At 41.8% G+C, this 12,574-nt stretch overlaps 1 protein-coding gene across 1 annotated transcript in view; it reads left to right on the top strand.

Moving 5' to 3' along the window:
- myo1g (myosin IG) overlaps positions 1 to 11,417 on the top strand; it is a 68,493-nt gene extending 57,076 nt beyond the window's left edge. The window contains exon 23 of the mRNA XM_034704543.1: positions 10,694 to 11,417. Within this exon, the coding sequence (XP_034560434.1) occupies positions 10,694 to 10,853 (160 nt within the window). The 3' untranslated portion in view covers positions 10,854 to 11,417. The remainder of the gene's footprint in view (positions 1 to 10,693) is intronic.
- Positions 11,418 to 12,574: the final 1,157 nt, after the last annotated feature.

The raw sequence follows: 12,574 nt of genomic DNA, 5'->3' as shown, positions 1-12,574 counted from the left end.
TTGACAAACCTACTTGACTTGCAGTGTTGCAAAAGCAACTCAGGGTTTCGATTTACAACCTCCATATTTCGTTATTTTGACAAACTCAAAACTGTTTGCAATTAAATGAGCCAATGTGTTTCTTTTTGGGTTCTTACCACCAAGTAAAGCCTTTGTGTAACTTCACTATTTACAGTGAAACTGAGACTCACCAGTAACAGATGAGGCTCCTGTGGGGATGTAATGAACCAAGGCAGTGCTTTTTGATCACAGTTGCTTCTAAAGCGCACAGAAAAGTGTGGGAATTCCTGATTTGAAGTTGTTAATCCCTAACCGCTAGCTACTCCAGATTGGCTGAAATTTGGCCTTCATTCTTAGAGGCAATTATCCTTATCAGACGATGGGTTCTACGATTGTACAGAGACAACACCTTTAACCAGAGGTGGACATAAATGACGAATATGAACACTGACCTATTTCCTTCTCAGTCCCCATATAGCGAACAGATAGTGCTGCTCAGTGATTTGGCCACATTTAGCCTCAGAGTCCAGGCTGATTACAAGCTCGTTCTCTCTGACATGTGTGATCAGCTGGTGTAAGTATGTGTGAATGAATGAGTCTCAATGTGAAAATACGTTTTCATCCCAACACATTAACATTCATGATGATTTTATCTCTAAGAAAATTTCCTTGTGGTTTATTATCACTGTTTTCTGTGTCAGTCTTTCAAGGTTGCCTGGTATCAACATGTTGGATTCACTGTCTTCATGCTTTGAATGAAATATTAAAGTTACATGGTAATGACAGAGATTTAAAGGGGAGTTCTGCCACATTTTTCTATGTAAAATCAGTGTTGATGGTAAAACTAGTTAATAAAAGGTGAGCACTGACCTTCACCAAGGCCAATATTTCAGTTTTCAGGATACACAGTCCAGTTCATACATCAACTCATTGCTTGTTTGTGATTTGGATTCAGGTCTGGTCAGTATTTTGGGTCAGTATATTTTTCCATGATCTGGCTTGCAAACAGGGAAAACAAACAGCACAGACAGCTTAGCCTCCTTGGCGGAGGAGGGTGATGATATGCAGGCAAACATGACATTTTCTGCCAGCCCGACCCTTCACAGCCGAGCAGAGGAGACCATTTCTAAACTGAGTGAATCCGTCGAATCCATCCATGAACTTTGTGTCGCTTCATCAAGTTGATGTGCATGAAATGGAAACCATTTGCCAGGAGAAACAAATTTCACAGAAAGCTGGAGGCAGACATGTCTGCTGCAGAAACATCAAGCGTGTCCGGAACGACTCAGAGACAGTGAAAACTACATATCCCTTTGTTTATGACAAAGACCTGGACAATGTAGGAGCAGATTTCATGATTTCACACGTCCTGTCTGCGCCTCCAGCTTGTTCGTTAAAGCTCTGGGACTTTCTGTTCAAGTGTCTTAAAGCCTCCTGTGGGCCAGCTACTGACCTCGAAAACTGCTCCAGCATCAAAAGGCCTCTTTGTGGATTCAAACAGCGCACACGTGCTGCCTCTAAATCGACCTCAGAGTGCAACAAATGGATTTCCCAAACCACATTTTCATTCGTCACTACAATCTCTGTCGTGTTTGATAGCACACAGACACTCATGAGAAGTTTTTATCACTGACAGCACGTGTTTGGCTCTCTTCTGGATGTCACTCTGACAGAGACCTGTGCAATGGCTTGATCTGAAGTAGAGCAAATGTTACAGCTGCATTAAAACCCCCTGATAAGGTTCAACTGTCTCCAATCACTGATAATCAATTGGGTGAAATGTTTGGCTCTTCCTCTGCGTGCTCTCTAACGGACTTGCTGTTAAACTGATTAGCTTTTATCGCTCTTGAATGACCCGACTCTAAAGGAATGATTGAAGCCTCTGCTGTTGCAGTACATCACAATTTAAGATTCAGGACACAAGTGTTGTTTTTCCTTTAAATCGTTTATACAAATAACTCTAAATGTGTTAGCTCCACTGAGTTTCCAGAGTGACTCACTTTTTTCCCAGAATGCCCCCTGACGAGCCTCAAGACGCGGGGTGCAGCTGGTTGCGATAGGCCCGCTGTGTCCGATGACGCTGATGGTGATTATAATGAATGAGATTGGATAGTGATGATCAACACTGTGACACAACGCATGCAGGTTGGTTCACTCCCCGCCTGCCCGGCTTCGACCCACGTTACCCCCCCTGCTCAGGGCCGCAGATGCTGCTGTTGCCAAAGCAATGGTTGCCAGGGAGCTGAGGAGCTGCTAATTGAGATTGAAAGGGGAAATTGCAGGGCTGTGTTGGCGAGCGGATGTCGGGTCGATTAGGAGGGAAGGAGCAGGGGCTTTGAGGTGGAGGATTCGGGCCCTGTTGGATAGAAATGTAAAGCTCTTCTGGTTGTCCTTTTTTTTATTTCAGGATAAGTTTGACACATAATCATCAAGATATGTTTCTGAAGTGAAGCTCAAAACACTTCTCATACCTATCCATCCATTATTTTGACCAGGGGGCAGGAGCCAATCCTAGCTGACTTTGGGCAGAAAGCAGGGTACACCTTGGACAGGTCAACAACCTATCACAGGGCAAACATGGAAAGACAGAAAACCATTCACGCACACACTCACACCAACGGGCAATTTAGAGTGACTAATTAATCTGATGAGCATGTTTTTGGACTGTGGGAGGAAGCCGGAACACCGGAGAGAACCCACGCATTCACGGGAAGAACATGCAAACTCCACACAGAAAGGCATCTTCCCGACTGGGGTCTCGAACCAGGAACCTTCTCGCTTTGAGGCAACAGAGCGACCCACTGCACCACCCTGCAGCCCCTTCTGATCCCATGCCTCTAATTAAGGCTACACTCTCCTAACCCCAGCTAGCTCAGCATGGCACAGAGACAGGAAACAGGTTGCAAGCCTCTGTCCAAAGGTACCAAATCCTCTCTGCTAAAACCTATAAGGCTCCCAAACCTAATATCTCTTTTGTTTAATCTGTTTAAAATCTGATTTACAAGAGCTTTTGTGCCGAAACATTTCCTGGCTCAAACCTTGTTGCTGTACGGAGATGTGCTCAGAGCCAAGAAATAGTCCAGCACGGGACCCGCAGTAAACCCACAAGTTGGCAGTTTTTATGGTCTTTATTGTACGGATAAGACTTACGTTAAAATGTGCTAACCTGTGAGCTTAAGAGTTGAAGGTATGCTGGTTCCAAAGAGCAAGCCTAGCTGTTTTTCCCCCTGTTTACAATCTTTGTGCTTTGGTTTCGCGCTTCTTATCTTTCTCTGCCCGAAGGAATCTTAACTATCTTCTTGATCTTCAATGCAGAATAAGAACATACATCAGAACTCAATATCCGTCCCTAAGTCTAAACAGAAACAGTAATGTAGAGACACATTCCTCATGTTGAGAGCAAAAGCGTTGAATTGCATCATTAAGAACAGGTTTCCATGCACAGCTAATGAGGACTGAGAACAATACCTGTAAACATGCGAACATGTTTCCAACAATGGTAGAATCTGAATAGATCATACTTCATGTTGCACTTCTCTCATCTTTCAAACACTCAAAGCTCTCCTCAACTTCCTGTCACATCCACCCATTCCCACACTGGTGGCTGAAGCGGCTGTGTGATGTGACCATCAGTATTAACTCACATATCCCAAGCTATGCAACTCAGGCGAAACGCATTCGACTACAGGAGCTGGGATCAAATTGCCAACCCTCCAATTGGGAGATAACCCACTGTACCACTGATCCGCATCTGCTTCTAGCTTACAGTACCAATAAGGTGGTCTCCCATCCAAATACTAACCAGGCCTGACCCTGCTAAGTGTATGAGATTGGGTGGTGTGGCCATAAGCTGCCAAAACGTATACAGCTATAACAAAAGAACATCTAACACTAATATTAAGGAAGGGAGCATGAGTCCAGTTTCTATATTTCATCAGGTACACTGGAGGAGATAGTTCTGCTCCACCTCCCACCCCCACTCTGCCTGCCATCAACTCCCGTCCCATCAGCTGACTCTGCTCACCTGTGTGCTCAACTGCTTTCCAATCACACCAATATATAAGCCTCACCTGCTCACATGCTCACTCACTCATTGCCAGATTGTTATTCGGCAGCTCGATGCAAGGCTCTAAGCTGGAAAACTGAATGAAAACATGTTAAGACTGACATGTTTAAAGCTGAAAATACAAGCTAATACCAACCATGCTTCCTGGTGTTCTGCATTTTGGTCCAATCACAGCTTCCACAAGCAAAGCATCATTCTAAAGCTTCTTAATGAGGAAAGACACAAACAGGATGAATCCAAGATCTGTACTTATCCAACCCACTTCAAACGGGTTTCTGCAGTTTGAAGCAACTCAACCTACTTGGTTAAAATCAGGAAACAGTTGTGGTCGTGGTTGAGGGGATTGCCGGTTGGAGACGGGATGCAAACTTCGGCATCCAGTGTCACACACGGAAACCCAACTATCCACCCTAACCTCCTCCTCCCTCAGAGGTTTGGCAGCTCTCTATCAGGGTCAGACTGCTTACGATTTTGGATCTGAGATTTGCACAATTACCAGAGTGTTGCAAAGACTTGAAGATAAACAGGCTCTGTTTGTCTTTGGGAGAATTAACACAGGGATAACATCTATTGTGCTGTGATGGAAAAATAACCTAGTGGAATACATTTAGGTCTGTTATGGTTATTTTGGGGGTTTTTTTCAGTTATATTTTTGGGGTATTTTTGCCTTTAATGGACAGGACAGCTGAAGAGAGACAGGAAATATGATGAGTAGAGAGTTGGGGAAGAGATGCAGCAAATGGACAAGGTTGGATCCAAACCTGCAACCTCAGCAACGAGGACTATAGCCTCTGTATATGGGGCACGTTTAGACCGCTAGGCCAATGGCGCCCCATGGTTATTTTTTGCTGCCTTGTTTGGCTCTCTAACTATTGTTTTGGACGATCTCAGCCTCTGCAGCTTTCAGTTCTCCTCGCACAGCAGCAGAAAGTTGCACATCTCTGCACCACAGGCGTTCACAGCCCATCCTCGTCTGTCCTCGGGCTCAGCCAGAGGCTCCTCCACAACACGCTCTCTGCCAGTGTCAGGTTTCTCTTGTGGTAGCCGACGCGATGAGATCAATTATCGCACACAAATCAAAACCCTGTGGAGGTCAGTGGGTTTGTGGGTCGGGTTTGCCTCAGCCACAGCAGGTCCGGACAGCTGGTTTAGAGGGTTTAGGGGAGGTGGGGTTTGAGACCGACGAGGGGCCGTATGGGGAAAGAAAAAACACAGCAAGGCCACACCTGTTGGAGCGACTTTGATGAGCAGAGACAGATTTGGAAACATGACAGGGTTTGGTTTTTGTAAGGCGAGGAAAGAGAGCAGAGTGATATCAGTTTTAAGCTTGACATACTGTACGTCTTGTGTTCTGAAAATTGAAAAGACTTTTATCTAAATTAAATAAGGCTAATCTTATTTATGTGAGACCTCGCTAATTTTCTCCAAAAAAAGCAGCAGTCATTTCTCAGAGAGGAATTTGTTCACAGTTTTTAATTTGATTGACTCTTTTTTTTTTTATAGGCACAAAATGTTAAGCTTGTGAAATGAAAAAGAAAGAGGGACGTATTTATTTAGATTCTGCACCAGATGTGATGGATTCTGCCTCAAACACATGAGCTGTTTTTATCAAGCCGACGCAGCAGGCTGGAGTGCCTGCAAGTTGTGTCCTTATTGCATATGTATATGTAAGGGAGGATGGTTTGAATAATAGGAGGAGACGTGTTAACAGAGGGTCATTATGTATTCTGCAGGATTTACTGAGGTCATGCTGTTTCAGACTGTCAGTTTTGCTTTTGAAAAGGAGGCATAAAATACTTGCACTATTCAAATGAAGTCTATTCATGGGAAACTTAGAGCGAGGAGCCGGTCTCTGCTTCTGTCTGCAGTCTGAGGAGTGAGGAGAGAAACACAGTACATTTTCTAAAGTATTGTAATATTAATTGTGGAGTACATACAAATACGATTTTGAGATACTTTTACTTTAAGCTCCATTCACACATGCACAAACTCCTGAAACCCTTCAGAATTTCGGGATTGGCTGCATGTGTGAATGCAAACTGAAATTTTCACTCTGACTTCAGCTGGACTTTTCCCTGCCAGCCCTCTGGTCACATTTCCGCAGAAGTCGGGGTGAGTCGATGTGAGAGCACAGCAGGAAATACTCAGGATAAATCGATAATCAATGCATTGCAATATATTTTTTACCAATTCATTATAAATGCAGACAATCCTGGAATCAATTATTTACTTTGAAATAAAGCCCCACTCCTATGGGGGCACTGTGGGTGCTGCCGTACTATGAACCACTCTTGTGTACTTATCAAAGTGGTGACAGTGGTGGGTAGGCAGATGGCCGTCTAACATGGTTCTGCTCGAGGTTTCTGCCTGTTAAAGGAAGTTTGTCCTTGCCACTGTCACTTGATGATTGCTGCTGTGGATGTTCCAGACTCCAGCGGTTGCAACTACTACTATCCGTCTCACCACTATCATCTCTCTCTCTTCATCTCCTCTATCCCTCTTTCCAACCCCAACTCGGTCGAGGCAGATGTCTGTCTAACATGAGTCTGGTCCTGCTGGAGGTTTCTGTCTGTTAAAGGAAGTTTGTCCTTGCCACTGTAACTTGCTAAATGCTGCTGATATTTACAATTCCAGGTAAGACTGCATCCGAAGGAATACACAAAGATAACAGTGAGAGGAGCAGAATGGGAAGTGCCACCAACTGAATGTTTCCTACTCTTATAGCCCAACTCGGTTGAAACAGATGTCTGTCTAACATGAGTCTGGTCCTGCTCTAGGTTTCTGCCTGTTAAAGGAAGTTTATCCTTGCTGCTGTAACTTGCTAAATGCTACAAAGTGCTCTGCTCATGGTGGATTAAGATGAGATCAGACTGAGTCCTGTCTGTAAGATGGGACTGGATCGTATCCTGTCTTGATGTTGGGTCTTTGCTAATATTTTAACATAGAGTGGTCTAGACCTGCTCTGTTTTTAAAGTGTCTTGAGATAACGTTTCTTGTGATTTGGCGCTATATAAATAAAGATTGATCGATTGATTGATTGATAGTAATGTAAAGTCAGCACCGACAACATTAAAAGCTGATGTTTGGTTGCATTTTGGATTTAGATGTAAAACATGAACAGAAGAAGTCAATATAAAATCATTTTGTGTTTAAGATCTGTGAAACCGTATTTAACTACTGCAACAGCACAACAAACCTACACAACTATTGAGGTTCTGCAACCTGCGGCTAAAGCTAGACTTGTGGATAGCAAACAAATGCAGCTTAACAACTTGTTTGTCTGCAAACTGCAGTAAAGCTAACACTCTGTGGCGATCTTCAATGGCTTTGAGAAGAAACCACGTTACCAGTACCAACACGTACATTTATTTTAGATCAAGATGGCGGTGCGCATCAATGCAGCAGCTTCTGTTGCTCTTGCACGACTACTATTTATTCATTACCTCATACGACATTAGCACTTATCTATTGCAACAAGACCTGAGTTCTGCATTTCATTTTCTCATGTTAACATGGTCAGAATAACAAAGTATATTTAAGCCAATAACGAATCAATACCAATAACAAATCGTGACCCAAAGAATCAAAATGGATTTGAAGTATGAGGTTCTTCAACACCAAGCCCTATAAATTATGACATTTATTCATAGCACAAGAAGTTTTACTTGTAACGCTGTGCACACTTTGAGAGTAATACTTTAAAAGAAAGACTTTAAGTTGAAATGAAGAACTTAAACCTCCTGGAGTTGCTACTTTTACTAAAGTGAAAGAGCTGAGCACCTCTTCCATCTCCAACTCTCAGATTTTACTTTATCTGTCTGATGCTCTTACCTGCTGTCTCTTCCTACTGTCCTAAACCAGATTGCCAGCCCCATTGCATAACTGAGGATTATGTAATCTGCATAAATTAAATACACCTTTTTAACAGTGAGACTTCCTCTGCTGTGATTCTCAGCCATGTTTTTGAAGAGGAGCAGTCACTCTGTGGAGAACAGGACACTGACAGTTACATTAGGATGTTGTTGTTGCCAAAGTTGGCAGACAGTTGCCAGGTTGGCTTACAAGCACGAGCCAGCCTCCCTTATCAGTCACATTATCAACATTCAAAGGCGTCCACAAATAGCAGTCGGGCTCTGCATCTGCTTTCTAAAGCCTTTACATCGGGTTCAAACAAAGTGCAGACGAGCCAATCTGAGAAGCATCGTCACAAGCAGAAATATCAGCAGTATTCTCCAGAGAGACGGGCATGACGTAGACAGAATCGGTGCAGAATTCTTTGTATGCACACTGCACACTCTGAGCCGTGTGTTTGGAGGAGCTGTGGGGTCGCTGCGGCCGGGCTGAGGTCTCTGAGGGCCGACAGGAAGCGGCCACTTCACAGCGGATCATCTTCAGCTGACGGTGCATCGAGCGGCCTGTCGAGCAAGCAGAGTCACACTTCCCGGTCCCAGCTGTCAGCAGAGGGATCGGATGTGTGACGCCAAAAAACCTCCACCCTCAAGGCTACTGTGAACAGTTGAAATTGTTCATGACGTGATGGAGTGTGAAGAGATCCATGACACACTGTCAATAAAACAGACAAATTCTCATAAAGCCTTCATGATAATCTGTTCTCAGGTTAAAGATGTGCTGAGGGTATGCTTCCCACCTGGTCCAGTCTGGTTGGAGTCATATCTGATGTGTTTGAGAAGTAAAAACTTGAAGACAGATTGATGAGCAATTAAACAATGAAAGTTAAAATCTATTCTCTGGACGGATGCCTTTCTGTATATTTGAACCAGAAACCAACTAGAGACTGGATTGTTGTTTTTCTCTCATGCTGGTAACAAGATTAAGTCAGCCATAAAGTTAGCTAATTTGTGCTCAAATGGGAATTCACCAAAGTCTGTATAAAGCATTGACATCTCAATAATGTTGGACATTTGTTTCTGAAGAGGTGTTATGAACAAGCAGTAGCCTGGTGTTGAAAAATGAAACCAGTGCTGAAGTGGAAAAATTGCGGTTCCTCAAGTATCCACTTGAGGCTGCCTCCAACAGGCCTCAAGTTGCTGAGTCAGCATTTTCAACACAGTGGTCATCATCATTGGGCTTTAAAAGGCCTCTCTAGAAACCAATGAGGGACGTCACTGAGACTACATCCATGGTCTATACCAGGGGTTCCCAAACTTTTCAGCCCGTGACCCCCAAAACATAGGTGCCAAAGACTTGCGACCCCCACTGTCCCTCAAAGTGATTTAATGTGGCTTCATTTAGCTGGTCTGCAGACAATAAGCCTACCTATATGAGCATGTGTCTGTGTTTCCTGTGCAGTTATGAATTAACTTACTGCTACTGATGCTTGTGATAATCAACTGTTCACTAACCCTAAATTTAGGAGTCATCTGGCAAAAAGAAAGGCAGAAAACTCATTACATTTTCTATTCAAGGTTTTATTTCAAGTTTAGCTACTATTTTTGTCGATATTTTTTACTATAATGGGTAAAATGTACTACTTTTAGATAACTTAAAAAAAAAAAAAACTTTTTGGAAGATATCTCACGACCCCCCATTTGTGCCTGGCGACCCCCCAGGGGGTCCCGACCCACACTTTGGGAACCCCTGGTCTATACACTCTATGGTTATGAAGCCAAATGCTGGCAGTCACCATATTTTAACCTTCAGCTAATCTGTAAACAAGTCTACAGGCGGAGTTGAGGCAGGCTGACAAAATTTTGGCAGCTGGCTGCATCGACCTCTTAGTCAAATCAGCCGATCCTGAATAAATGTTAAGTCAGAAAAACGTTCAGCTGCTGTGCAGTTGTTAAAAATAATGAAATTACCTAAAGAGACTGAAACCATTCATGTACCAGGCTGTAAACATGTTCTATTTTGCTGTTACTTTGGCCTCTTTATGTGGGCTCGACTGGAGACTGATGAAGCGGCAACCTCCAGTAGTGAAAAATGAAGTCATTGCGTAAGTGCTAAAAACTGCAGTACCTCAAATGTCCACTTGAGGCTGGTTCCAAAAGCCAAGGAGACCCCATTAACACACATGAAAAGATGCCCAATTCTACATCAGTAATAAACCTTATTTTTATTTTGCATAATTAGGGGCCTATCTGACTAACAGGCAGGCATGTTGTAGCTGTTAGCCAGAAGGCTTACCTCTTGCTAGGATGTCCAACAACTCGTTTGAGCCAATGGGGGCTTCAAAACTTCAACAATTAATGAGGGACATTACTGAGTCTGCATCCATGTTATACATTCTATGGGATTCATTCACCTTTGGATCCAGCCTCTAGTGGCCAATTGAGGAACTGCTGTTTGCTGAACCTACTCTGGCTGCATTTTTGAGCCTCAACGGTTGCTGCCTGGTTTTCACCCAGCTGAAAACTCAACACTTTTCAGTGGTTGAATTTCCACCAAATGTTCATCCTTAAGTATCTTTTTGTGTTTGCGTTTCTTTAAAAGTTGAACCACAGTCTTTATTTCGGACCCCTGAAATGTCATCCATCATTGCATCAGCTTTATTGATATACATGAGATATTTGAGAAATGACCCTGGTGTGAGTTTAGGGTTGAACTAGAAAATGACGACTGGTAATCCCAACATGTAAAGTAAAACAAAAATCGTGTTTTCTGTTCCAGGATAAGAAAGGTCCCGTTTCCTGTGAAGGTTTCCCGATCCGTTCAGCTCCACATGCGAGGAAAACCAAAGAGCGTCACGGTGGAAACCAAACCCGGCCAGGCCAACGCGGATTTCAAGAAGGCTCGAGATGGTTTCGTCCTGCTGGTTCCTGCTAATTAACAACAAAGGTGTTTGAGATGTGATGACACCTGAAGGGAGGAAATTGCCAGTGAGCTTCTTTTTCACAAGAGAATCAAGGATGTAGATCTTTAATGACAGACGATGCTTTGATGTCCAGCTGAATGCTAGCAGGGAGGGTTTTCATATTTTGTCTCAAGGGTTTTGAAGTGTTAAGAAAGCAGAGTTGCTGGCGAAGTCTGCTTTGATCATCCTGAACTATTTGCACTGGACAATTACTAAACTTCTGAATATTTTTGTTTTTTAACATGCTTGGTGTTCTCTGTCAATTTGCTAATGCGGCAAATCACTTTAAAGATGTTTTTGAAAGATGGAATGAGCAAAATAATAAATGTTTGCACTTTTTTTAAGACAAATTGTTCACCACAATGCATACAGAAATGCAGATAAAACATGCCGGATATATTTTTATACACTGAGTTATTGTTTGTGCCTTGTCTCATGCTGTTGTTTCTAAAAAAGAAAGACTGGAAGTTATTCCATGTCAGAAGAAGAAGTGGAAAAAGAGAGGAGACAGAAGAAATAAATTATTCCAGATTTACTGAAGCGACTTCTCTTTGTGTTCATTTCTGCCCAATGTTTCCACACATGAACAGACAGCATGCTGTAACACATCTCCAGACATGTCGGCATTATACATCGATTAAAATACATACTTCTCAAATGTGCTCTGAAGGAAGAAATTAAATGTGAATGAAATGAATCAGAAGTCCTCCAGTGCTCAGTGGTGTGTTGATCTGAGAGGATTTCCTGCACAAACTCAGTGAATCTACAGGATCAGTTTGAGCACTAGTGTTTGATCTGACACTCTTCCACCCAGCAGGAAGTCACACATGTGCTGTGAAGACTGTCAGTCAAAGTGTGCTGTGAACAAGGACTGTGTGACGTAACAGCTAATTCCTCTCTGGTCCCTTTGGTGTCCTCCAGATGTGATCAGCTGGTTTGATAAACACACAGACTGCAGAATTTAACAGGATATGTGAGGACTGAAGTCCTGACAGTATGCAAGCAAAACTTTTAGATTTACACACAAAAATGTTTTAATTAAAAACAAAACTTCCAGAAAATAAGATTTTTTAAAAGTCATTATTTTGCATTTCAAAACAGTTTTGGAGTCCATAGTACAACGAAAAGTTATTTTTACCAGTGTCTTGTAAAATTATGTAAAATGCAACTTCAATGCTGCTATAATTTCCCTGTGGAATCAATTAAGGTCTTATTCTGAAATGTGTACCTTAAGGTGACTAAACTGTACTCCTGTATGATAGATGAGTACATTTATTTATTTATTTATTTATTTATTTATTTATTCCTTCATTCATTTATTCATCCATTCATTCATTCATCCATTTATGTATTTATTTGTTTATTTATTATTATTTATGTATTTATTTATTCATTCATTTATTACATTATTTATTCATTCATTTATGTATTTATTTGTTTATTACTTCATTTATTTATTGATTCATTCATTTATTACTTTATTGATTTATTAATTAACTCATTCATTCATTCATTTATTCATAATTTATTCATTCATTTACTTATTCATTCATTCATGTATTTTATTTTTACTTTATTCATTTATTTATTATTCATTCATTTATTAATTTACTCATTCATATATACTTTATGTATTTATTTATTCAATCATTTATTTACTTTTTAATGAATTTATTTATTTAAAGGGACAGTTCGTA

Source organism: Notolabrus celidotus, chromosome 16 (genome assembly GCF_009762535.1).
Source record: "Notolabrus celidotus isolate fNotCel1 chromosome 16, fNotCel1.pri, whole genome shotgun sequence".
Taxonomy (NCBI): Eukaryota; Metazoa; Chordata; class Actinopteri; order Labriformes; family Labridae; genus Notolabrus; species Notolabrus celidotus.
This window is presented reverse-complemented; position numbering and strand designations above follow the sequence as displayed.